The 26,696-nt window shown below is 27.9% G+C and overlaps 1 protein-coding gene across 1 annotated transcript in view; it reads left to right on the top strand.

Moving 5' to 3' along the window:
- Window positions 1-26,696, top strand: part of LOC119612032 (tyrosine-protein phosphatase 69D) — a 314,226-nt gene that overhangs the window by 16,713 nt on the left and 270,817 nt on the right. Inside the window, exon 2 of the mRNA XM_037967748.1 lies at window positions 22,772-22,877. Coding sequence (XP_037823676.1) covers window positions 22,772-22,877 — 106 coding nt within the window. The remainder of the gene's footprint in view (window positions 1-22,771; window positions 22,878-26,696) is intronic.

The following is a 26,696-nucleotide window of genomic DNA, read 5'->3' as shown; positions in this document are numbered from 1 at the left end:
ATTTCATCTATATACTAGTATTTTTAAGCCAGTAATGAGCGTTAAAGTCATTTTCTGAAGGGGACATTATATGGGGGGCAGGGTCAATTATGGACCGATCCTCATAAAATTTTGCATAGTGATTTTGGATCATAAGAAACTTACTTATGTCGAATTTCATCGCTATATTCGTATTTTTAAACAAGTTATGGCTGTTAAAGCTGCTTTTCGAGGGGCCACTTGTATGGGGGCTATCCGAAAACGTGGACCGATATTGCCCATTTTCAATACCAAACAAACCTTACCTATAAGAAATATTTATGTGAAATTTCAACCCTCTAGCTCTTTCCATTGGGACTGTATCGTGCTTTCAACAGACAGACAGACAGACGGACGGACAGACGGACAGACATGGCTAGATCGTCTTAGAAATTAATGAGGACCCAGAATATATATACTTTTGTGGGTCTATGACCAATATTTCGATGTGTTACAAACGGAATGACAAAATCAATATACCCCCCATCTTTTTTGATGGTGGGTATAAAAAGTCAAAACTTGATTTTATCATTCGTAAATATAATATTCAATGCCCTTAAAAATGGTGTTACAATTTTTAATTTCTTGTAATCCGTTTAGGAGTTGTGATGGTTATAATGTTAACTTGTGGGTTAATAATTTCCCATCAAACAATGGTGTTTTATATCATCACCTCCGAATTTAATAAAACTCCACCCAAATAATGTTAAGGGTGTGAAGTTAAATTCGTCTGCCAAATACGTCCCACACTACATAATGTAAATACGTTCCACATACTGTAAAATTCGTTTTCAAATTATTTAAAATTATTTTTTAATAAAACAAAGACCAAATAAAATGTTTTTTAAAGAAAAAAAGTAAAATTATATTAAAATATATTCAAAAAATAAATATGTAAAATAAAACTTAGTTAAAATAATTGTATACTAGTCAAATATGGTGGTAAAATATAGAATTTTCAAATGAAAAAAACAGACCCTCGGTGAAGACATGAATCGGGGTACCGAAAGACTGGAAGTAGCCCAGGACTAGTTCTTTCCAAAAATATAAAGTTTATATGCAATTCCAGCTCTGGATAATTTTGACGATTTTTTGAAAAAACATCAAATTTTGCCAAAAATAGTGGAATTTTCAAGTGGATCAAAAGGGCATTTGGAGAAGACATGAATAGGGGTACCGAAAAACTGGAAGAAATTAAAAATTTTAAAAGATTTCATAAAAACACTAGTAAAGGAGAAATATTTTGTAATTCTTTGCGAATATTAGGAAATGTCTTAAAAAATTAAAGATTTCACAAAAACTCTAGAACAAGTCGAAAAAAAAATAAGGTCTTTGTTGAGAAAATTCTCAAAATTCCCTACACAGTTGCTATGGTGTCAGAAGTTTTGACCTTATTTAGGGATCGATTCTTTTATTGATCTTTTATAACAACACAAGTGTTGAGGATTGAAAGGTAATTTTTGTACGTATGTATGAATGTATTTTATGATTTTGTGTAACATATGCTTTTTATGTTTTTTCAAAAAATCTTCAAAATTATCCAGAGCTGGAATTGCATATAAACTATATATTTTTGGAAAGAACTGGTCCTGGGCTACTTCCAGTTTTTCGGTACCCCGATTCATGTCTTCTCCAAATGCCCTTTTGATCCACTTGAAAATTCCACTATTTTTGGCAAAATTTGATGTTTTTTCAAAAAATCGTCAAAATTATCCAGAGCTGGAATTGCATATAAACTTTATATTTTTGGAAAGAACTAGTCCTGGGCTACTTCCAGTTTTTCGGTACCCCGATTCATGTCTTCTCCAAATGCCCTTTTGATCCACTTGAAAATTCCACTATTTTTGGCAAAATTTGATGATTTTTAAAAAAATCGTCAAATTTATCCAGAGCTGGAATTTCATATAAACTATATATTTTTGGAAAGAACTAGTCCTGGGCTACTTCCAGTTTTTCGGAACCCCGATTCATGTCTTCTCCAAATGCCCTTTTGATCCGCTTGAAAATTCCACTATTTTTGGCAAAATTTGATGTTTTTTCAAAAAATCGTCAAAATTATCCAGAGCGGGAATTGCATATAAACTTTATATTTTTGGAAAGAACTAGTCCTGGGCTACTTCCAGTCTTTCGGTACCCCGATTCATGTCTTCTCCAAGGGTCTGCTTTTTTCATTTGAAAATTCTATATTTTACCACCATATTTGACGAGTATACAATTATTTTAACTAAGTTTTATTTTACATATTTATTTTTTGAATATATTTTAATATAATTTTACTTTTTTTATTAAAAAAACATTTTATTTGGTCTTTGTTTTATTAAAAAATAATTTTAAATAATTTGAAAACGAATTTTACAGTATGTGGAACGTATTTACATTATGTAGTGTGGGACGTATTTGGCAGACGAATTTAACTTCACACCCTTAATAATGTTCCATGTGTAACTTGTATAATGACAAATTTTGGGTTTTCGTAATAGAGCAATAGAGAAAAAATCCCTTTTTTCCCCTACACCCACATTTTATTTTCCCTACATTTTTCCCTACACTGCTTTTTTTCCATTTTTTCCAAGTTTATCCTAAACAAATACAAAAATAACATAGAAAAAAGCTCTGTTTTATTTTTTTTAATTTTTAGGAATGAAATTTCTAGTATTTAAATTTTTAATTTTTTACTTTCAATTTTACATCATACAAATCTTCCAACCCTGACTCTTCAGTTAAGATTAAAAAAAAAACAAGACAATTTAGAGATTTATGGCACGATTCGATGTTAAAAATTTATTTTATGTGCCCGCAACAAAAAAATTTCATAAAATTGCGTTTACTTTTATAAATTTTCAGAACATTAAATTATTTTTTTCAATCCTGTGTTACTGCATTAAGCCCCCGACTACTCTATCTATAAGGAGTCAGAATATATCGCCCTACAGGATTGGCATAATCCAAAAAAGTCGTTTCAAGAAAAATGTATATGAATATTTAATGACATTTAACTATTTTCTTTGATAACTTTTAAACAAATCAAGGGATTTTAAAAATCCAAATTCAGATAGTTGAGGTTAATATGTTTCTCATCTAAATTGAAATTCAATTTTTAGTTGTCTAATATTCACGAAAACGTGGGTTTTAGTTTTTACGTTAAAAAAAAAATCGATTTCACATCGAAAATAATAGGCATATAAGAAATTTGATAAATCTATATGAAAGATTTTAGTATGAAAGAGTATATTTTTAATAGATAAAAACTATGAAATTGAAAAAAATCCCTACAACTTGACAATAGTAAGAAATCTTTCCCTTTTTCCCTACACGTGAAATTTTTGAAAAAAATCCCTACACTTGGCATCACTGATCACATCTAAAGGGTTAATGATAGCATTTTCTCAGCAAAAAGTGTACTTCGATCATGCGCAAAGAAAAAACAAATTTTAAATATTTTTTGAAAAAAATGCATCTTTGGATAATACTAAATGCACTTTTGAAGCATTATAAAAGTGTGAAATTATGATCATTCTTATTGATTTTTCCCATAAAATCAATTATTAAAGCATCATTTTCTATAAATTCTGCAGTTTCTGCTCTGTAAAAAATGTAGCTCAAAATCAGTGCTTTCCGCCTCAAATATGCAGAGGAAGGAGGAGCAAAATATGCAATTTGCGCAATTATAACAAAATATGCAACAACAAATCGACACCAATTTGTAGCAGATTCTTTGATTCAAAAGAAAAATAGTTTAAAGTTACTTTAACTTACTGACCACAAACATGCATTTGCATAGAAATCACATACATAGATTTTCAAATTTCGAACGGAAATTTTAACAACCATTTTCCAATTTTTTTGTTTGCTCATAGATTGAAACGTATATTTTTAAAAAGGGCTGGATTTATTACCAATTTTTATTTTTTCCCATATGTCAAAATTTTGAGATAAAGACGTTTTCAGCATTCAGTAGGAAATATTTTATTTGAGTATTGATACTGAACCGAACAATCAGCACAGAAAACAAAAATTATAATACAAAATGTAGGACTTTCTTAACACGTTGACGCAAATGACGGCTAATGGCGTCGAGCTCGGTCGCCCATTTATGCAAATAATGTCAATAGCCGTCATTTAGACTTATTTTTTTCAATATTTATTTCACTATAAATCGGAATATATTTTTTTTAATCTGTCTTTTAACAATAAAATAAAATAGTTTTATTATATCAACAACATGTTTGATTAAAATTTATATTCGGGTAGTACTCGTGAAACTTAACGACGAACTCTAATTTTTCAAAAATGAAGTGAACATCTAGTTAGATTCATCATTTTTGAGTGAGCATCAATGAGTTAACGCACTTTTTACCAGTTCATTTTGTTTTTACCAGATTTTTAGTAATTTTTATATAATATTTTTTAAAAAATTAAGTAAAAAAAATATTGACATTTTTGACACTGACATTTTATATTTTGCAGTTTTAACAGTACAAAATAATCGTTTCTAGAACGAAAAATAAAATTGTTGTATATAAGTAGAAAAAAAAATTCAATTTTTAATTTTTGTGATTTTATATATCAAACATCGACTTATACAAACATTTAATGAATATACATGAAGATAATGGCAAACACAATGGTTTGGGATCATAAATGTATTTAAAATGTCCTTGTAAGCTACAAAGACGTCACTTATATCTAAACACATTTTGTCAAGGCACATCATGGATGATGCTTAAAATTCTAATACTTTAATGTAAAACTGGTACGCATCAAAAAAGTTAAATAATTGTAGTTTTTGTGGGCCAAATAAAATGTACCTAGCATTAAAAAGCATCACTCTATAAATATTTAATTCCTTCAAACTATAATTTTTTAATTGCATTTCCTTATAAATCAAGCTCGTAGAATGCAGATATTAACAGTATTTTTCTTAAAATTTACTAATTCGCGATTTTTCAAAAACTATAAGCAACAAGTTAAAAAATTAATGAAATGAAATTTCTTACTGTGTATTTTTAAAATTTTTTAAAATAAATCTTATGGTATTTATTTAATGTGCTAAATTTGAATTATTTTTACAATTATGTGCAATATTTTTCAAATATTACATATAAATACTATTTTTAAGAATTTTTTTAAATATTTAAGTGAAAACCGTTATAACCTCAATCAAAATGATTAACGCGAACTGATTCATCACGTATTAGGGCCTGTTTATATTTTTTTAACTCTAAAATTAAAAAACTTTGATAATTGCTCATTAGAGTGCTCCAAAAAAACGAAGTTGGGTATTTTGCCCGTCCTCCCTCTAGAATTGTTCTTTGGGTTGTAAAACTGTGTTTACAAAAAATTAGGCTGATAGGATAACGTTAACAGGTGCCGCAACGGCTCTGAAGTTTCAAGTGCATTTACAAGGGGAAAATATCGACTTTTTCCAGTTTTTGCTCAGATTTGCCTGTTTAGTAATAAATTTTGAATTTTATTGTAAAGGATGTAATGTGCACAAAAATTTTAGGAGATCTAATGGATTTATGGGCAATAGATAAGGCTATTAACGGTAAAAAAATTAGATCAATATTTCTTACAGTTTAACTGTACCTTCGATTTGAACTCGGCGGATTTCGGGAAAATCGTTTTTTGCAATATTTTAGAGAATACGTATTAATTCTAAACTGATGCATATTTTAAATAAAGTATTATCAGAGAATGACAGTCCATATAATATATATATATATATATATATATACATATATATATATATATATATATTCATCACGTATTAGGGCCTGTTTATATTTTTTTTAACTCTAAAATTAAAAAACTTTGATAATAAATATTTATTTATTTATTTTTATAGATTAACGGTTGTATTCTTAAAAAGTTAATTTAGGTTTATTAAACATTATTAAGCAAAATCCACGAAAATGGTATTCATAAACGTCAAATAGCTTAAAATACCTTCAATAAACCAATGACAAATAGAAAAAATTTATTGTACGCTCGACCCTACTTTAAGCCAACAATAAGTTGAATTCTTACAAATTTTGTCTCTGATTAAGCTTTTTTCATTAATTTTAGGTTGAAGACGAAAACTAATCATGTTTTATTCTGAAATGAAATCTAAAAATTGTAATTTTAACGTTTACAAATTTGTAAATAAAATTCCAGATAAATTTTAAAAATTTCTATTTTGATGAAAAAACTAAAATCTAGGCATTATTGGATTAATAGATGAATATTTGACAGTATTCCAATGGGTCAATACTATTTTTGGCAATTTGGAAATGCCCGCCTGTCAATCAAATCATGGCCACAATCATTTTATTTGTCTTTTTCATAGTTTATTCGCTAAATATAAAGCCATGAAGTAATTAAAGTATCAATGCAAAATATCTTCTCCGGCAATAAAATGTAGTCTTTTATCAAAGAAATTTATCAGTATTTGCAAAAATTTATTAAAAATTGCTATAAAAATAAGTAAAAATAACAAAATGTGCATAGTGATGTTTATTTTGTCACAAAATATTCGTTATTCGAATACTTTTAATTATAATTAAAAATATATATGTTATATTCATTCATATGAACTAAATATTTATTTATTGTAGCCATGTATACATTTATTTTTCTTAAAAGTTCGTTCTTATTTTCAAAAATGTGTTATAACCAAAAATATAAAATTAAGAAAACCGACTCAACGAATATTTTATCCTAATTGTTCGCAACACTAACACAGAAAATGACAGCCAAATTGTACAGTGCTGCCAAGTTAAACAATAAACAGCACAATAGTTAATGTAGATTTATTATTTGTTTATGAATACCACAATTTTATTAATGGCTTTTAAGTCTAAAGTGTACTTTAACTATTGTGTGATTTAAATCTAAAATAAGCATTTTTTATGAATACAACTGTAAATATATATATATATATATATATATATATATATATATATATATATATATATATATATATATATATATATATATATATATATATATATATATATATATATATATATATATATATATATATATATATATATAATATATATATAATAAAAGTTTTTTGAGGAAATTATACAACAAAAACAAGCCCCGTGATTTTGCGCAACGTATCACATTGGCTAAGTGAACAGCGAGTTAAGGTCTTATGTGACGACGTGAGCAAATAAAATTTATTCGGCTCCGATACCATACATTTCTTACTAGATGGCCTAGACAAAGTCAATATATTCGTTTAATAGTCACATATGTACAGTTAATCTCAAAAGTAAGTATACAGAAATACTGACAATTTGTTTTATTTAAAAAAGGAAATTATTTCTTCAAAAATCAAAAAAGTACCACATTTATTTATTAAAAACAATTATGATAATTATTATTCACTACTTTTTTCCGGGTTATTTTGGTTACTTGAGTTCTCATTTAAGGTGTAGTTAAATAGGTGCAAAATTTACGTCACAAAAGTAAGTATACAGATAATTTCAATATGTATTTGGCTTAATGATATTAACAAAATTCATGAAAATTTTATTCTGTACACTATAACATGGAAAAAATTCACTTTTTGTTCCGAAAAATTAAAATTTTTGGTAATTGATCTGAATATTATTTATAGGAGCATTTTTTCCTATTTAAGAACATCTGACTATTTAAACCCCCGGAGTTTTGGATCGGGTATTCAATAATATCCCTAGTTTGTTCATTATGATGCATTGGAAGACGATATTTTAACTTTTAAATTAATTGTTTCTTTACAATAATTGCAATCCATTGCGGAGCATTGCCGTTTTTAACATAGTATAGCGTTCATATTCGATATTTAACGGCGATTTCCTAAAATTTATATCTTAAAATGCGATATTAATAATATTTGTACTAGTATACATTAATTAAAGCAAGTTTTTTGGTTCCAATCATCCATTACACACTCCTAAATACTACCAATAATCGTCAAATGGTGACCATGTCAATAACATACACTACATATCGGTTCTGAAATTGATTATTGTTCAAAATAGTAAGATTTTTATATTAAATTAGGATCATTGTATCGAGTATATCAAGATATGATTGGTAGCATTATTGTATGCTTTGGAAGTCGGAGTATTTGGAAAACCTATTTAAATTAAAGGAAATATATAGAATTATCCAAATGTTAAAGTATATGTTGTAAGTCTTAAGAAATCGGAGTTAAATTTCGGTTTTTTAAGAACGTTCTGTGTGTGCCTATAACATTAATTTCGAAATAACAACTCTTTTCAAAAGTTAAAAATTCTATTTCCAATGCATCATTTGGAGGGTTCAGTGATCACCAGATCCAAAATCCGGGGTCTAAAGTGGAAAAAATCGTAGAAATGAGAAAAAACTGTTCTACTAATTAATTCCGGAGCCAATCGAACTCAAGTAACCAAAATAACCCGGAAAAAAGTAGTGAATAATAATTATCATAATTGTTTTTAATAAATAAATGTGTTACTTTTTTGATTTTTGAAAAAATAATTTCCTTTTTTAAATGAAACAAATTGTCAGTATTTCTGTATACTTACTTTTGAGATTAACTCTATATATATATATATGGTGATGCTTTCACTTATTCTTCCACTTAGATTTAACATAAAAGTGTCCTAGGCTGCCTCATCGATGTACTCTCGCTTAGAATGTAAGCCACAATATCATTAAGACAAATTAAAATTTCACTTACATAATGTGTGGAGTTCTAAGCGAAGTTAATGAGACGCCTATAAACGCTTGCAAATAAGAATGTAATGTATGTAGATTACAATCCTATTTGCATTTATAAGTTAAAGTACCATGTCTTCCGATTTTGTTATAGAAAAAATATATACTTTTTATATTTATTTTAAAATTATGCAAGTTTATTTAAAAATGATCATCAAATAATAAACATGTATTATAGCTAATTCAATAAAAATATATATATATATATATATATATATATATATATATATATATATATATATATTTACTAAAACAATAACACAAGTTATTTGTATTTGTGCATATCTAGAACAGATAAATTCTTATTTAATCTATAAAAATAAATAAATAAATATATATATATATATATATATATATATTTATTTTTATAGATTAAATAAGAATTTATCTGTTCTAGATATGCACAAATACAAATAACTTGTATATATATATATATATATATATATATATATATATATATATATAATATATATATATATAAATATATATATATATATATATATAATAAAAGTTTTTTGAGGAAATTATACAACAAAAACAAGCCCCGTGATTTTGCGCAACGTATCACATTGGCTAAGTGAACAGCGAGTTAAGGTCTTATGTGACGACGTGAGCAAATAAAATTTATTCGGCTCCGATACCATACATTTCTTACTAGATGGCCTAGACAAAGTCAATATATTCGTTTAATAGTCACATATGTACAGTTAATCTCAAAAGTAAGTATACAGAAATACTGACAATTTGTTTTATTTAAAAAAGGAAATTATTTTTTCAAAAATCAAAAAAGTAACACATTTATTTATTAAAAACAATTATGATAATTATTATTCACTACTTTTTTCCGGGTTATTTTGGTTACTTGAGTTCTCATTTAAGGTGTAGTTAAATAGGTGCAAAATTTACGTCACAAAAGTAAGTATACAGATAATTTCAATATGTATTTGGCTTAATGATATTAACAAAATTCATGAAAATTTTATTCTGTACACTATAACATGGAAAAAAATTCACTTTTTGTTCCGAAAAATTAAAATTTTTGGTAATTGATCTGAATATTATTTATAGGAGCATTTTTTCCTATTTAAGAACATCTGACTATTTAAACCCCCGGAGTTTTGGATCGGGTATTCAATAATATCCCTAGTTTGTTCATTATGATGTATTGGAAGACGATATTTTAACTTTTAAATTAATTGTTTCTTTACAATAATTGCAATCCATTGCGGAGCATTGCCGTTTTTAACATAGTATAGCGTTCATATTCGATATTTAACGGCGATTTCCTAAAATTTATATCTTAAAATGCGATATTAATAATATTTGTACTAGTATACATTAATTAAAGCAAGTTTTTTGGTTCCAATCATCCATTACACACTCCTAAATACTACCAATATTTATATGAATATACATATGTATATAAATATACATATGTAAAAAAAGAACAAACAAAAAAAAAAAAAAACAATTTATATCAAAAGCATTTCCAAATTTTGAAAAAGATATTCTTTTAGACTTCTCTTAAAAGTTGATATTGTTAAACAATCTTTTAATTGTTGTGGTAAACTATTAACTTCCTTGCTACCAATATATTCTATTCTCTGCCTGGTGGTTTCAAGGCGACATCTTGATATTTTCAAATTGTTGTTATTCCTTGTATTGAATATATTTTGGTTTCTTTGAAAGCATATGGTGTGATGGCCAATATTATGTAACACTTTATAGACATATTGCAACAATTGATACTTAAAAATTCCATAAATGGGTAAAACATTATGAGCAACGTCTTTGTAAAGTGATATTGTGGAAAACAAAGGAGGAAGGTTATAAACCACTTTTAAAGCTTTATTTTGTAGGGTTTGTAAAGATTTTAAATCAGCATTACGTTTAGAACCACAAATTAGTGTTATGTAGTTAAGATGACTCTGTATAAGACTTTGAAAAATTAAATATTTTGTACCTTTATTCAATTTATGCCTTAGTTTGTATAATATTCCTATTGCTGGAGATATTTTTCGTTGCAGAAACTGTATATGTTGATGCCATGATAAATTATTTTGAATATGAACCCCCAAATATTTAATGGAATCAACTTCTTCAATATCTGTTCCATCAATTGAGATAGTATTTCTGTTAAATCTACCATTACTTTGAGGTTTAAATACAACAAGTTTAGTTTTACTTGGATTTAATACTAATTTGTTTAGTCTTCAATACTCAAAGATTAGAGCTGCATCACGTTCAGCGAAAGTTTTAAAAATTAACTGTTGCTTATAAGGGTAGAGAATGCATAAGTCATCAGCATACATAAACATTTTTCCATTAAGTTCCAGATTATTTATATCATTTATATATAGATTGAAAAGTAATGGTCCCAAAACACTTCCTTGAGGTACTCCAGATACAACATTAGTCATTGAACTAGAACTGCTGTTAATTTGCACATATTGATGTCTGTTTTCTAAATAGCTTTTAAAAAAAATTAACTCTCTATTTCTTACGCCGTAATAGTTTAGTTTTTCAATCATTATTGTATGATCCACAAGATCAAACGCTTTGGTAAAATCATAAAAAATAGCTCCAACATCAGAAAATCCTTTATCTAGACCATCACAAATATAATTAACAACGTTTATTACAGCCTCATCCTTTCCACATCCTTTTCTGAAACCATATTGATTTGAGTATATTATTCCTTCTTCTTCCAAAAAACCATTCAACTGAGAATATATAAGTTTCTCAAAAATTTTGTCAATAACAGATAAAACTGGTCTAAAGTTTTCCACTGTATTACAGTTGATTCCTTTAGGGATCGGTATTATTTTATGAATTTTTGGGGCATTAGGATACATTGACTGATTAATTGCGGAGTTAAAAATACTAGTTAATAGTGGAGTCAGGATTTCCTTACATTCAAAAATACATTTCGACGTAATACTATCGCTTCCAGGGGATTTATTTGGATTTAAATTATAAATTTCGTTTAAAACTTGGGTACTGTTTATTGAATTGATAGTAAACTCTTTTCTTTTGTATGTTAAAGTTCTTGGTGAATTAAAGTTATCATCCGTATAATACTCAAACTGACTTTTTAAATTTCGAACTGAGTTTATAAAATATTGATTGAATACCTCGGCTTTATCTTTATCATCAACGATTATTTCGCCATCAAGTCTTTTAATATCAATTTTTGGTTTAGAAATTCTTCCCAAAGTACGATTTAAGAATTGCCAGCATTTTCGAGGTTCATCTCTAATTTTATACAAATTATCTTGATAGTAATTTATCATGCATTCCTTGGTGGACCTTTTAATAATTTTACTTATTCTTTTTATACAAAAATCAATATTATTATTTTTCTTTTTTCTTCTAATTTTTAAAAGTTTCTTTTTATATTCAATAAGTGATAGCAAATTTCCATTAAACCATGGTACGATTTCATGCTTCAGTGAAATTTTTCGGGTTTTTATTTCAGTTGAACTAGATATAGCATTTGCTAAATAATCTATTAACAAACAAGTGTCACTGTCTGGATTTGTTGTGAGATTAAGCATAGATATATCACGAAAAATTTGTTGTTTCAGTTTCTCATAGTTGCAAAATGTTTGAATAATTTCAGTGTATCCTTCAGATTTTCCTGACAAATCTAATCTACACAAAATTAGGTTATGATCCGTCAAATTACACTCAATGGAATCAATTTGAATACATAACGATGAATTACAAAATACGTTATCTATTGATGAATTGCTTCTAGGTCTAGTTACCAGTGTATGACAGTTGCTAAAATCAAAAGTTTCAAACAATGTTGTTAGATCAATTGCCAAAGGATTACTTAAAAAATCAATGTTCGTATCACCAACAAATATGCATGGATCATGACCCAAAAGATCAAGAGTATTTTCTATATACGCATGAAATTTATTATATGTACACTTTTGTGATCTATAAAGTGAAATAAGTTTTAATGGTTTCCCAGATACTTTTTTATTTTCAAGTTTAATAATTATGGATTGAATAAAATCCTTGCTTTCACACTTTTCCACTGAATATAAAACATAATTACGTACATATATAGACGTTCCACCATAACAATCAGATCTGCAACAATGTATAGAGTTATATCCAGGTATATTATATAATTGGATCAAATCATCCTTAAACCATGTTTCCTGAATAGAAATAATATCTGGTAGTTTTGGAATTTGAGTAATTAAATGTTTAAATTTATTAAATTTTTCAAGAGAAGAAATGCTTCTTATGTTAACAGATGCAATTGAAAAATAACATTTATTTTGTATATTTAAGAACTTCTCATATGATAAAAAAGATTTAAAATAATAATTATTAGCCATTGTTATTGAGAAAAATATTTTGTAATAATCAGATTAAAAATGAAATACTTAAGCTGGAGACATAAAAGGGGAATGGGGTTCATCTTCACTTTCATCCAAATTATCTTTATTTTGACGCGAAGATCTCCGGTTAGTAGTTGCTGCAAATAAAAGATTATCCACTTCCTCAGCATTTCTTATTAGTTTTGGTGGGGATAATTCACTTCTTTTTGTGTAAACTTTTCCATGAAAACTATATACTCTTCGATAACCAACTTTTTTTAAACTTTTTGCATGATTTAGTAACATTAAAGTTTCTTTACTTAAGAAATCATTTATATAAACATCTTTAGTTTTATCATTTTCTTTTAACGCCATCTTTGAAGACATGACTTTTTGCTTAGATTGATTGTTATTGAATTTTACTACCAAACTTTGTTTCCGGCTTGATTTATTATTACAATTCTTGTTTTTCAAAAAATAAGCAGCATCTATTTCATTAGCATTAACAGTAACACCAACAGTATTCATCATTTCAACAAAAGATTCTGCAGCTTTAGATGTATCTTTACATTCTATTCCATTAACTATACAATAATTTTTTACTCTTTGATCATTTAACATTTTTACAGATTGTTTTAATTCTGTTATTTCATTTCTTAAATTTTTGTTTTCTTTTTGTACAGCCTCTAACTTTTTTTGTTGTCAGCTATACCTTTCAAAACATCATCAAACTGCTTAGACATAAACTGCATTGTCACATTTAAATCATCCAGCTGATTAAGTTTTTTTAGTTGAGTTTTTATTGTTGTTAATTCATTATTTATGTTTCCATTACTTCCCTTACAGATGTGACAAACATATTCTTCATCTTCATTACACATTAAATTATCAAATTGACGTTTGTCTAGCATAGAACACATATCATGAAATTCTTTGGCGCACTTGTCACATTGAATGCTAGCCTCTTCTTCTTCTACTTGTAAATTGCACTGAGCGCATATTATTTTCTTTGTTTTAACGCTTCGACGTTTTGTAGAAGGCATACTTGATATTGTTCTTTAAATTTGCAGTTTTCTTAATTACACTGTTCAAACGTTTATATTTAAAGTTTCCTTTTAATATTTTTTTTTGTTTTTTTAAAAAAGGTAATAGGAGAGAATCACAAAACTTGACTTTTACTTTCCAGAGTTGCCAACTAATCCAATATATTATTTAATTTATTTAATTTATATTATATATTTAATTATTTTTATTTAATTATTTAAATTATTTAATTTATATATTATTATATTTAATTTATTTAATATTATTTAATATTATTCATCAAAAAAATTGGGGAATTTTAGATAGCTAAATGAAAGTTGATACAGGACAACGGAGTCTTAATAAAGGAACAGAGATATTGTACGTCAAAAGTTAAAAAACAATTTTTTCAAATATCTCTCATATTGTGATTCCTTCAACTTCAGATACTAAGAAGTTCGCACGAAAAACATGGTGCATACGTTTAGTTTTAATAAATTTACGTGCATAATTAATTGGTGTCAAGTTTCTGTATTCGTCACAACCTTCAGCAATGTTGCCCCAAATTTCATCTTAATTGTATTCTTTCCAATGTTGTATAAGTTGTGAAAATAATTTTTTTATGTCATTTGGAAGCAAAAACATCACGCACCAACACCAATTTGTAATATAAACCAAATTTTTTGTTCAAGGTTTAATTTTTTTTAATTTTAAATACTGGTATTTACACCGATATGATGTGACAAAAGCAGACTTTTCGGTGGAAATGTGTATATACATACATTTGGGTTATGACTTTTTGATGTTTTTGCAAATATAAAATTTTACATCCCCTAATAAAAAGTCCATTAAAAATAATAAGAAACACAACACTCCCGCACCAAACGAGTTGAAATTTGTTGATCGTATTTGTTTTGATCATATTTTTGATACTTATAGATCGATTTTACTGGCTTTACACAGAAAAATGTCTAAGAGTGTATCTAATAAAATAATCTAAGATTTGGATTCCACAGACATATGGGCCGTCAAAAAATTGTTTTTAATAAACAGACGGACAGACATTTGGAGCGTGAACTTTTTTAACAATCGCGAAAAAATAATACCGTGGTTTTTCATATCTTTTAATGCTCTATTCGTCTTAGCTATGCCATCTTGCATATCTGCAAAATATGTCAATAGTTATATCCCTAATGTACATATTGATGAATAACTTCTGTAACGAATTGTACGAGAGTTCGGGAGAATTTTTGACTATATTTACTTTTTAAATTTTTGTATTATAAAATTAAAAATAATAAATTATATTTTTTTTATAATTACAACATTGATACCGTTTTTACATAAATTTTTATAAAATTGTACACTTGTATTAGCAACAAATTATTTAATTGTAATTTGTTAAAAATTTGGACTTTTTATAACAAGTTAGCGTCTTTTCTACACGATATTTATTTATTTTTATTTAATTGATATCTTATGCAAAAGACTGAAAGTCGTATATTGCAGCATAAGAATTAGTAATAACAAAATTACATATGTAAGTATAAAAATATAAAAATTACAATATTATTACATGATAATTATCAGAAACATATCCATACAAAATTAATTATTACAAAATTACATACAATTTCAATTAGTTTAAATATTGAAAAATTAACTTTTTAAAGGTTTTTGCATTACCAGTGGATTGTACGCTATAAGGGATGAAATTCCAAAGGCGGATTGCATAGATAAAGAACTGCCATTCAGAGATTAGGCTGTTATATTGGAATGCGTTTAATCGTTTACCTCTGTTCGATCTTGAAAAGTGTAACCGTGTATAGAGATGATTAGGCTGCTGGGTATAAATTATCTTATGTAGCAATATTAAAACTTTCATTTGGAGTAGGTTATTAAGACTTGTTCCATAAATTTGACGAGAGAACGATGATATATGAGAACGACCTTTAACATTGAAAATATAACGAGTGATATTGTTAAATATTACTTTTAGTTTAGAGCTACTGGCTGTATCACAACTTGCAAATAATTCACATCCGTATAGCAGTTGGAACTAGGTAAGTTTTGGCAAGAAGCATTCTAATTTTGATGGGTGTGAAATGTTGCCTTTTCCAGAGAGTTCTGAGCATGGAATTAGTGCGACCGCAGGCGTAATACGATCTTTCCAGTTACAATTACTATTAAATACAATGCCAAAGTTTTTTGTTGACCTTACGATAATTTGTGATAAGGGTGTTGTAGTTGTTGATCTTTTCGTATTAAATATACATTTCGACTTATTAGGGTTAATACTCAGACCGTTTGCTGACGCCCACTGGAATATTTTTTGTAGATCTGTATTTATTTTAGATACTTATTCATATACTGATATTAATTTGCAGCTTATATAAATTTGGACATCATCCGCATACATCCTTACATTACAGAAATTAAGTTGATCGGGTAAATCATTCGCATAAAGCGAAAATAGGAGTGGGCCAATTATTGATCCCTGAGGAACCTCTTTTTACTGTTATGCATTTTGATAATAATTTCTTTTCTCAGAATCAAAACTATCAACTATTGTTCTAAAAGACTTTTCTGAATAAGTCTGTATTTTTGTTTCCTGAATATTTCCTTTCCGTAGAGAGACTACATGGAAATTTTCTTTGCCTACAAGTTGGGAAAACTTATTTACCAATAGATTGGTGGTAGGTTCGCGCAAATAGAGGGGAGGTGGCTTTTGGTCTTTTAAAGTCATGGATGGTACTTTTTCACTTTCTTGGTTATCAAGCAGTGCAAAACGATTTTGACTTACGGAATTAGTTTTCACTTGTTTTGGATTTGGTTCCAATTTTGAAGTCCTAGGGCTGGACTTACGTTTTGCATAAGTGACATAACGGTCCATTCCCGTTTGGATCTTTTGCGTTTTATGCGAGCTCAATAAATTTGGAGTATTTTTTTGGTATGGCACCAGTATTCTTTGACATTGGGCTTGAGTGACCCTCCTTATCATTAATGGTTTTCACAGTGTTAATATTGTTATTGGTACTATTTGTGATATTGTTCACATTAGCATTACTATTTACATCAACCATTGAATCAGTTGTTTGATTATCTATTTTTTCTTTTGCTTTGTCTTCCACACAATTGTCTTGTTTTGGCGCACTTGAGAGAGGAGATCTCTCGTTTGTTGTTGTTTTTGAATCTGTTGTTTGTTTATTTATTTTTTCTTTTGCGCTATTATCTACACAATTGTTCTGTTTTGGCGCACTTGAGAGAGGAGATCTCTCGTTTGTTGTTGTTCTTACACTTAAATAGTTTTTATGATTTTTTGGATCATAATTATTGTTGTTGTTGCATGGAGAGGTCATAACAAAGTATGCATTTTTTCCATTGCTACTGAGCCTCCTTTCACTTGTTGGAGAGTTAGAGAAACTCATGCACAATAACACGCACTACACTCTATTTAAGGTTTTGTTGTTATTTTTTCTTTTTGTATACTTTTTGCTTTTTTATAAATTGTTTTGTTAATAATTGCATTAACAAAAACGACAATTTATTTAATTTAAATGTATTTTTAATATTAAAAAGAAATAAGTATGTATTTAATTAGCGTCCATTCGCTGTTACTTATCTTTTTTTATATTTTTATTAAGAATTTATATTCACAATGTTATTTTCCTGTGAGAGCGATTTAAAACACGTCTATCCACTATAGATGAATATACACTATACATGAATATACATTTTTCATTAAGCATAAAAATTTCATTACCATTTATAGAAAAAATTCTAATGAAAGATATTTTAAGTACCATTTAATGAGAATTATATTTATTTTTATTATAACTTTTTTGGATAATGGTAATGAATTTGATAATGAATTTTCAAAAACGAATTTAATTAGTATTTATAATTGTCGAAAAATATATTTGATAAGAATTCAGGAATTCGAGGTTTGAAAGCTTGGCATGCATGATTTCACCTAAAGACAATACATTATTATGTTCGGATATTCGAAATTAATTTCGAAATTCGAATTAATGTTCGAAAATTTATTTTTAAATAATTACTAATGAAATTGTTTGATTAAAAAGCATTAGACAAAATAATGCTAATGAAAAAAAAAATAATTATAATTTTTTTCAATTTAATGCTAATGAATATCGATATAATTAACTACTCCCATGTATGGTTTTAGGGATAGGTATTATTTTGGCTGCTTTCCATATAGTCGGGAAATGGCTAGATGAGATGATCTTATTAAAGATATGTGTTATATAAGGCAAAATGATTTTTATGAATTTGGGATTTAATTCGTCAAATCCAGTGGCATTTGATTTTATAGATATGCATCTTTGCCAGACATCCATTTGAGTCACACCAATGAAATTAAATTGATTGGGGTTGTTAGCAGTGTTCCTAATAGGGTTTGTGTAAAAATGAGTATCAGTTTCGACCATGGGCTTCACGAATTTCGCGTTAATGGTATACGCATCAATATTGATGATATTATGGTTATTGAGTTTACCTATACCAATTTCGCGGATATGTTGCCATGTTGTTTTTGTATTAATCGAACTAGAAAATTTCATTGAAAAATATGCCGATTTAGCATCTCTTATAAGTTTATTTGTAACATTTCGAGCAGAACGATACTCATTATGTAATTGGATAGTTTGAAATCTTTTCCAGCGAGAGTAGGCTAAGTCTCTTTTGACAATAGACTGCTTGATGACATTTGAAGGATAATTCTTCATCTATAGATACCATATAGTATATATTAGACAAATTAATTTTATGGAATTCGTGCAGCAGAAAGTTATAGTCAATAAACATACACTTATTAAGAAACTGAATTTAATTTTTTTGTTAGACTTTTTCTCCGATTTAGGAAACAATGTCCAAAAAACCTAATGGCGAGGAGCGAAATGTCAGCATTCCAACTATATAAATTTTTCTTCGAAAATCTCATTATTAATTATTGAATTATTGCCAACCTTCTTCATATACACAGAAAAAAATAATACATAACTGGAATGAATTTTGTAATAAATTGTATGAATCGAACATGAATTTTTTCAAAAACCATTTTCATTCAGAAAATTAAAAGTTCATAAAATGTATAAACTTGTACATGACGGAAATTTTTTGAATATTTTCTTTTGTTCAACGATATTCATGAAAAATTGCAGAAAAGTCCATTATCTCCTAATCTGTTTCCATGTTTAGTAAATAGTAATCCTATATTAGCGAATTTTGTGTAATAAAATAATATAAATTGAAATGTTGAAAAACAAAATCTGAAACAAGAAAATATCAACAAATATAGTTAAACATCTATTATTCATAATATCCCGCAAATTACGCGCACATTTCATCGACTTTAATCAAAAATTCATAAAGAAGTAAAAAATTTTCCAAAGAAAATTTCAAACATTTTTTAACAAATAGAAAAATAAATATAAATTTGAAATATTTTGAGTCAAGGCTTCTAGATTATGTTTGAAAAAAAAAAAAAATAATAAAAAATTAAAAAATTCATACCATTTAGGAACTTATAGCCTGTTTCACAATATCGAAAGAAAAACTGAGCGAACGAAATTCAGTCACTCGAATTCGACTACATTTTGATTTCTCTAAATCAAATTTTTTCTTCCCTTACGTGTGTCAATTTTCATTCGTTACGTATTTTGAAGTAATAATTGTACCAGATCGTATATTTTGAACTTTACTATCAATTTTTATCAAAAGTACCAAAAATACTACTAAATTGTTTAAAGATAAATACAATTCTACTTTCAGCAAATGACAAATGTAAAAATATTAAAAACATATCCAAAAATATACAAACATTTTTATAAAATTTTTTTGTAAAAAATTTAATTGTGGGCTACTTAATCGCAAGACATTGTCCTGGACTGGCATCAATTATGAATGGATTGAATGTGAATAAAAAGCGGCACAACAAAGGCACTGAAGCGCTAGTAATTTTTATTTCTTTAAATAAGCTGCATAAAATCCTCAAAACTACTTTAAAAATAAATGCTTTTTGCAATAACACAGAAATTTTTATTTTGAAAATTATGATAAAAGATGAAAACAAATATTGTATTGCATATAAAGCATTCTTCTTAGTCTATATTGTACAGAAAATACAAGACATTCTTTTGCAGACTAAGGAGTAGAAAAAGGTTTCCTTGATACTTTTTTATTGGAAAGGGTGTTCTGACAATTTTGTTCTATAAAATAATTACTTTCTGGGATTATATTCTATAAAGGAGTAGCATTGAGTGTCCCTTTAATGAAAAAGTGAGTCTTAAGACTTTCTATAAAGAATTTTTAAATTTTTGTTTAGAACAGCGAAACCCATAGAACTCTCAAAGGAGTTATCTTGCACTCTGTCATTCACATGTACAAAAAGCAAACAAAACTACTCTCTGTATTTCGCTATTTTTCTTTAAAATGGCATTTTGAGATCCTGTTTCAATTTATTCCATGATTTGTATGTATCAGTTGTATGGACGTGGACGCTTTCTAAACATGAAATAAAGAGTAGTTATTATACAAGAATGTTTAGCATATGTTTAGCATACCATTAGTTATATATATTTTTTCAATAAATTAGCATTTTAAAATAAATTTTTATTTGAATTTATTGCATGTCGAAAACAAAATATCAAGTGACTGATTTCGACATTTGCTTTCGCAGAGTTGACTGCTAGTTCGAAATAGAGAAACCAAATTTTGTATGAAAATGCTTACGTTTTCTTTCAACTTATTTTTCGAATCAACGTTCGCATAAAAAGGTAGTTAGAGAAACTCAAATCAATTTTCTTTCGTTTAGAATGCGACCGATATTGTAATTTCGATATTGTGAAACAGGCTATTATTCTTATATATTATTAACTTTTGTTAATGAAAGCAGTTCATAATATTTATGTTGAAACTTTTTTCTGTGTAGCTGACCCAATGTGCACTGTAAGTTAAGATCAGTGTGTATATGACTACGTATGTATTTACATATTTTTACCAATCTGTCTTAAAGATTCAAGCATCTGTGCACGACCATGGATATCGACCGTATTAATTTAGTATCACGGGAGAATTGTCAGAAGATAATTCGTATGATATTTTTACAGTAACGGAGTTTCTATTCAAATTTCTTAATAAGGCAAAATCTATTAAATTAGGATTTTAGAAGGACAAAAAGTAAAATCCAAGCGGTTTCATCGGTCAATTATAGTCTGGTACAACTGTCTGTCTTAGTGATTAATTAATCTGGAATCCCAATATGTTTGCTTATCGTTGTAGTCGTCACATGCCAGGAAACGATTTCTTAGGGCATTAAAAAATTCTTCAAAATGTGAATTAGTCACGAAAAATCTTGGTGGTAAATATAAATTTTGGGAATTTCATGTCAAGAGACCCAACTCAAAAAATCGATTTTGATGAAATTTACATCAAGGTTAGTACTATCGGATAGTAGACCAGACACAAATTTTCAGCTGTATCGGTCAAGAACTGCCGGACTTAGAGTAAGTCAAAGTTTGACGTTTTGGTCATACAGGGTTTTATTTAAATGAGTGTAACTTTTCAACTATTGGTCCTAGCAAAAGGAGGTATCTGACCTCTATTTCTTTATTCTTTCCAATTTTTTTTTTTTAATTTTTAAATTTTTTTTGTAAATAATTATTATGAAAAAAATACGGGAAAATTAATATTGCCAAATATTGAAAAAAAATCCTATTCTTAAGTTAAAAAATAATTTTTTTGATAGATATCCCACTCGCATCCCATTATGGGACTATAAAGTCATTAAAGGAAATCATATAATCTTTATTTTGAGCAGAAAAAAGGGCTCATTTTGAAAAAAAAAATATTTTTTAAAAATAACTTAAACATTTTTTTTGAAAACAATGAAGAATTAACTATCTGAACTCCTTTGTGCAAAGAGTGTGCCAAAGTTTGACATTTTGGTCATACAGGGTTTTATTCAAATGAGTGTAACTTATCACCTATTGGATTTTATATAAATATCTGAATATTTTCTCTATTATTTGGTAAAAGGTTCAATACCAGAGCAGGAAAAGTCGTCCCCTTCTAAGAATGTAGCTGCCTTATACCTTACACTAGCTCTGCAGTACTAAGGATTATGACTGGTAGTCATTAGTCTAAAATTTAAATTAAAGCTAGAAAACTAACGTGCTTTTATAATATACAAATTTAAAAAAATAAGGATAGATTTTTTTAATATGATTCCTAATTTTGTTTTCATAAAAAGAGATGTAAATGTTTATATAATTTCACAAAATGTTTGTTTTGAAGAATCTTATGCAAAAAAGTATCTAACACATCAAAAGTTATGCACTTTTTTAAGAAATTCTTAAGCGCTTTTAATGCTAAAGGGTTAGTACAGAAAGTATAGTCGGCTATGCCCGACCATACTTTCATACTTGCTTTTATTAAAAATATCGAAATGTGCTAACTCATTATTTATTTAAAATATGTTATGTAAGGAACATTTTCTTTTTGCGTAATATTTTATAAAATAATTAGTTTCTTATTCTCCTAAAAAGTTGAATTTTTTGAGTTAGCACTCTTTAAATATAGTATAGTATATCGATATAAAATATATAATAACCTAATATTCTTTGTATTTTTAGGTCTGGTAAACATCCCTGTGGGTGGTAATTTTACTACAAAGTGTTTTTCAAGTGACAAAAATTCGACATGGAAGTTCAAAGAAAAAATCTTTGATTTAAATACAAGGTAAATTTAAGTTTTCAATGTAATAGCTGCGTTAACATAATTGTAAAGTTTAAAGGTTTTAATAAAAATTTAAAGAAATCTAAAAAACTAAGTATGTAGTTCGAAAGACAACAATCGATATCACAGTGAGACAAAATAAACAAAAATAGAAATATCTGGGAAGTGATACCCTTTTTCTGAAAGGTGCTCCGAGTATATCAAGAATCTATTTTTTAAACTTTCCAAACACCTCCAAAATCTTGAGGTACACGCAAAAACACTATTTTTCATACCTTTATGAACTTAAGTCAGTAACTTAGTTAAATATCAAAAGATTTAGGAAAAGGAAACTGAGGCGCTTATAATGATATACATACATATGTTTAAGTATTCTGAATCCGTTGAGAAATTTAAAATCGGTTGAGATTTCAAAAACAGATTCTTGTTCTACTCGGATCAAAAACAGAAAGACTTGATGAGTTGTTTGATTTGTAAGATTTTGTTATGTGTGCTTTTTGTTTAGCTTAGTAGAATGGAGTGTTTTTATACCCACCATCGAAAAAGATGGGGGTATATTGATTTTGTCATTCCGTTTGTAACACATCGAAATATTGGTCATAGACAAAAAAAGTATATATATTCTGGGTCCTTATTAAATTCTAAGACGATCTAGCCATGTCTGTCTGTCCGTCTGTCTGTCTGTTGAAAGCACGAGTCCGAACGGAACGAGCTAGAGGGTTTAAATTATCCACAAATAAGGTTGTTTGGTATCGAAAATGGGCAATATTGGTCCACGTTTTCGGATAGCCCCCATACAAGTGAACCCTCGAAAAACAGCTTTAACGGGCATACTTCTTTTAAGTTCGACATAAATAAGTTTCATATAAGCCAAAAATCTTCCTACCAAATTTTATGAGGATCGGTATTGTAGGAGTCATACAAAACCATGAATATTTTTCAACAAAGTATTTTGCAGTGTTATGAGCAAAATTGCGAAAATTCTCTAGGTGGATTTCGAGACCACAGGAAATAACAACTAATATTGTGCGCATTTATTTTATTAAGGCCAAATCAACTTTCGTTATTTCTGCATTTTTAAAAAAACGTCTTGCTGTATTTCCGTCGTTAAAATTTCCAGAACCTGGCTTTGTTTACTTCCCTAACAATCATTGTGTCAATTGAGTTAAACATCTTACTCGTAGCTCCACACAAATAGCACTTCTGTGTAGAGCGCGTGTCTGTAATCGCGTTACACACTTTTCCATCTATCATTACTAAAGATAATTCATGGTGAGTTTGAGAGGTACAATGGACGTTATAAAAACTGCAGAGTTGCATGAACTTGAATATAAAAAAGCCTGTTTATAGGAACTATATCCAGAACTTCCATCAAAACCCCACTTTGAATGCAATGTTACATCAGATAGTTTTTCTTTGGAATCTTAAATATTCGTTTAACTGTGTGATTTAAAAGTCCCTGAAGAGTAACTTGTGCGGAAGTTTCACATATTTTTACTTCTTCTCGGTTGGGATAGCACTTTTGTTTTGCTTCTTGCTCTTTCGTATACGAAGGAAATCTTTCCGGAGCAACTCTTCTTATAACATTATAGCTATGTCGAGAAAGTTTCGCTTCTATTAATATACATAAAACTTCTTCCGGGCTTAATTGATGTGGCTTGTATTTCTTAAATTTTCTGTATTTCCTACATTTTGCAGCTCTTGTAGGTGTTGAAGTTGTGATTTCCTTAAGTAATTTTGCTTCTTCAATTTTTCCAGAATCTCTTAAAGCCATTTGTGTAGCATAAGTCAAAACAGATAAAGGAGTACTTTCTCTAATGCTTCTACTTTTCTTCGCTTTTGATTTTTCACAACTCTCTTCAAATGAAACTTCCTTACGTCCTCGTTCATTTGTTGGTGGGACAAAAGATATAGAAGTATCTAGCCATTCCTTATTTAAGTTCAAAAAACGTTCATTGTTCCTTTGACTTTTGCTATAACGGATCTTGAAGTCGGAAGCAAAGTTTTTAAATCTTTGTTCAAAATCAGTCATATTGGTGGGGTTTATTCGTTTAATTATTTTCATTTTTAATATGCTGATTTTACCTTTTCAGTCATGTACTTCAATATTTTTCATAAAATTATAAAGCTCAAGGCGAGGAATGAAAGTAGTATTGGGGCTTGTCCCTAAAATAGATTAAATTATTTTTTAAAATAATTTAACTGTTTTATTTGTTTAGCCTTTTACCCAGTACCGATTACTTTATTTGAAGTAAAACACTATAAACATTTCTTTAAAAACAACAAATATTAATATTAAAACACAAAATAATAACAATCATAATAGAGATGAGCTCGTGAACCGGGATTTATTTTTGTGAATTCTTAAACATGATATTTTCAGAATGGCTATTTAATCTATAATACTGATTTTAATGCAAAACAATCAGTTTCTTTAAAATTCTTTAAAATTATTAGCAAGCCATTTTTTGTTATAAATTTTCGTTATAATGTTTTTTTTTAATTTAACACTCTCGTGAATGAAGATGACTGAAACTAGTTCACGCACCTATCTCTATTGAAATTAAAATTCTCCGACAACAATAACTACAATAGTAAACATTGAACGAATGACTATAGCAAAACAAAATACACGTTAGTTTTGTTAAATACATGACTTTGAAAAAACACGACAAACAGAAAAATGTTAATAGCAAAAAATGGAGCAATAAAACCGCAAATTTTTTTGTATTATCAAGCTAAAATTCCATACTTTTAGAAAATATATTATTCAAAACCCAACCTTAACTAACATAGAAGTTATGGTCCACGAAACATCAAAAATAGGCCAATTTTAGACCTTTTTTAAAAAATCGTTTAAAATATTTTCTAAAACATTACATAATTTTTATACACTTAAATACCTGAAGTTAAAGGTTCCATTCTTAAAATAACACTTTATTAACGTTAAATTTGGAAATTACGGACTCGTTTAATGCAAAATTTAACTTTTTTCACTTTTTAAAAAAATAGCAAAAATTTTTCAACTTTTACAGCTCACTACGGAGTCAGCAGACAAGATTTACATAGTAATTTTATCCGATACCAAATATTAATACAAAAACTTAATTTTAAAAATTCAATTAAGCGTCACTTTCGACCCATTTCAACCCAACGTGCAACGCAATGAATAAGCAGTGTTGTTGTTTATTTATCAAAGCATGAACAAAATTGTTTTTTTTTATGAAATTTTCAGAGGTTGTCTTAGATTTTTATGGACCAATTTATGGACCGGTTTTGCTGATATTAAATAGCCTAACAGAATTATTGAAGATTCGGATCTCGCCGATATCTGGGGTCCTCTAAAAACTGATTTCAACAAACATACAGGCGGACAGACAAACAGACGGACATTGCTTAATCGACTCCGCTATCTATAAGGATTCAGAATATATATACTTTATAAGGTCGGAAAATTATATTTTGGAAATTACAAACGGAATGACAAACTTATATATACCCTTCTCACGAAGGTGAAGGGTATAAAAACCAATAACAGGTTTTTTGTTGTTGTTGTTTTTTCTTGAATTTTTATGACATTTTCAGAGGTTGTCTCAGATTTTTGTTCATATATCCATTATTTATGGACCGATTTTGCTGATATAAGAATAGGAAACTTCTCAAAAGTATGTTCAACAGAATTATTGAAGATTTGGATCCCGAAGATATCTGGGGTCTTCAGAAAATTGGTTTCAATAAACATACAGACAGACGGACATACAGACGGACATAGCTTATATATGTCTCGGAATATATATACTTTATAGGGTCGGAAAATTATAT

Source organism: Lucilia sericata, unplaced genomic scaffold, assembly GCF_015586225.1.
Source record: "Lucilia sericata isolate MDLA Ls3-8-SP2 unplaced genomic scaffold, ASM1558622v1 Contig000033F_arrow, whole genome shotgun sequence".
NCBI lineage: Eukaryota > Metazoa > Arthropoda > Insecta > Diptera > Calliphoridae > Lucilia > Lucilia sericata.
The sequence above is the reverse complement of the archived record's forward strand: the minus strand, read 5'-3'. Positions and strand labels throughout refer to the sequence as shown.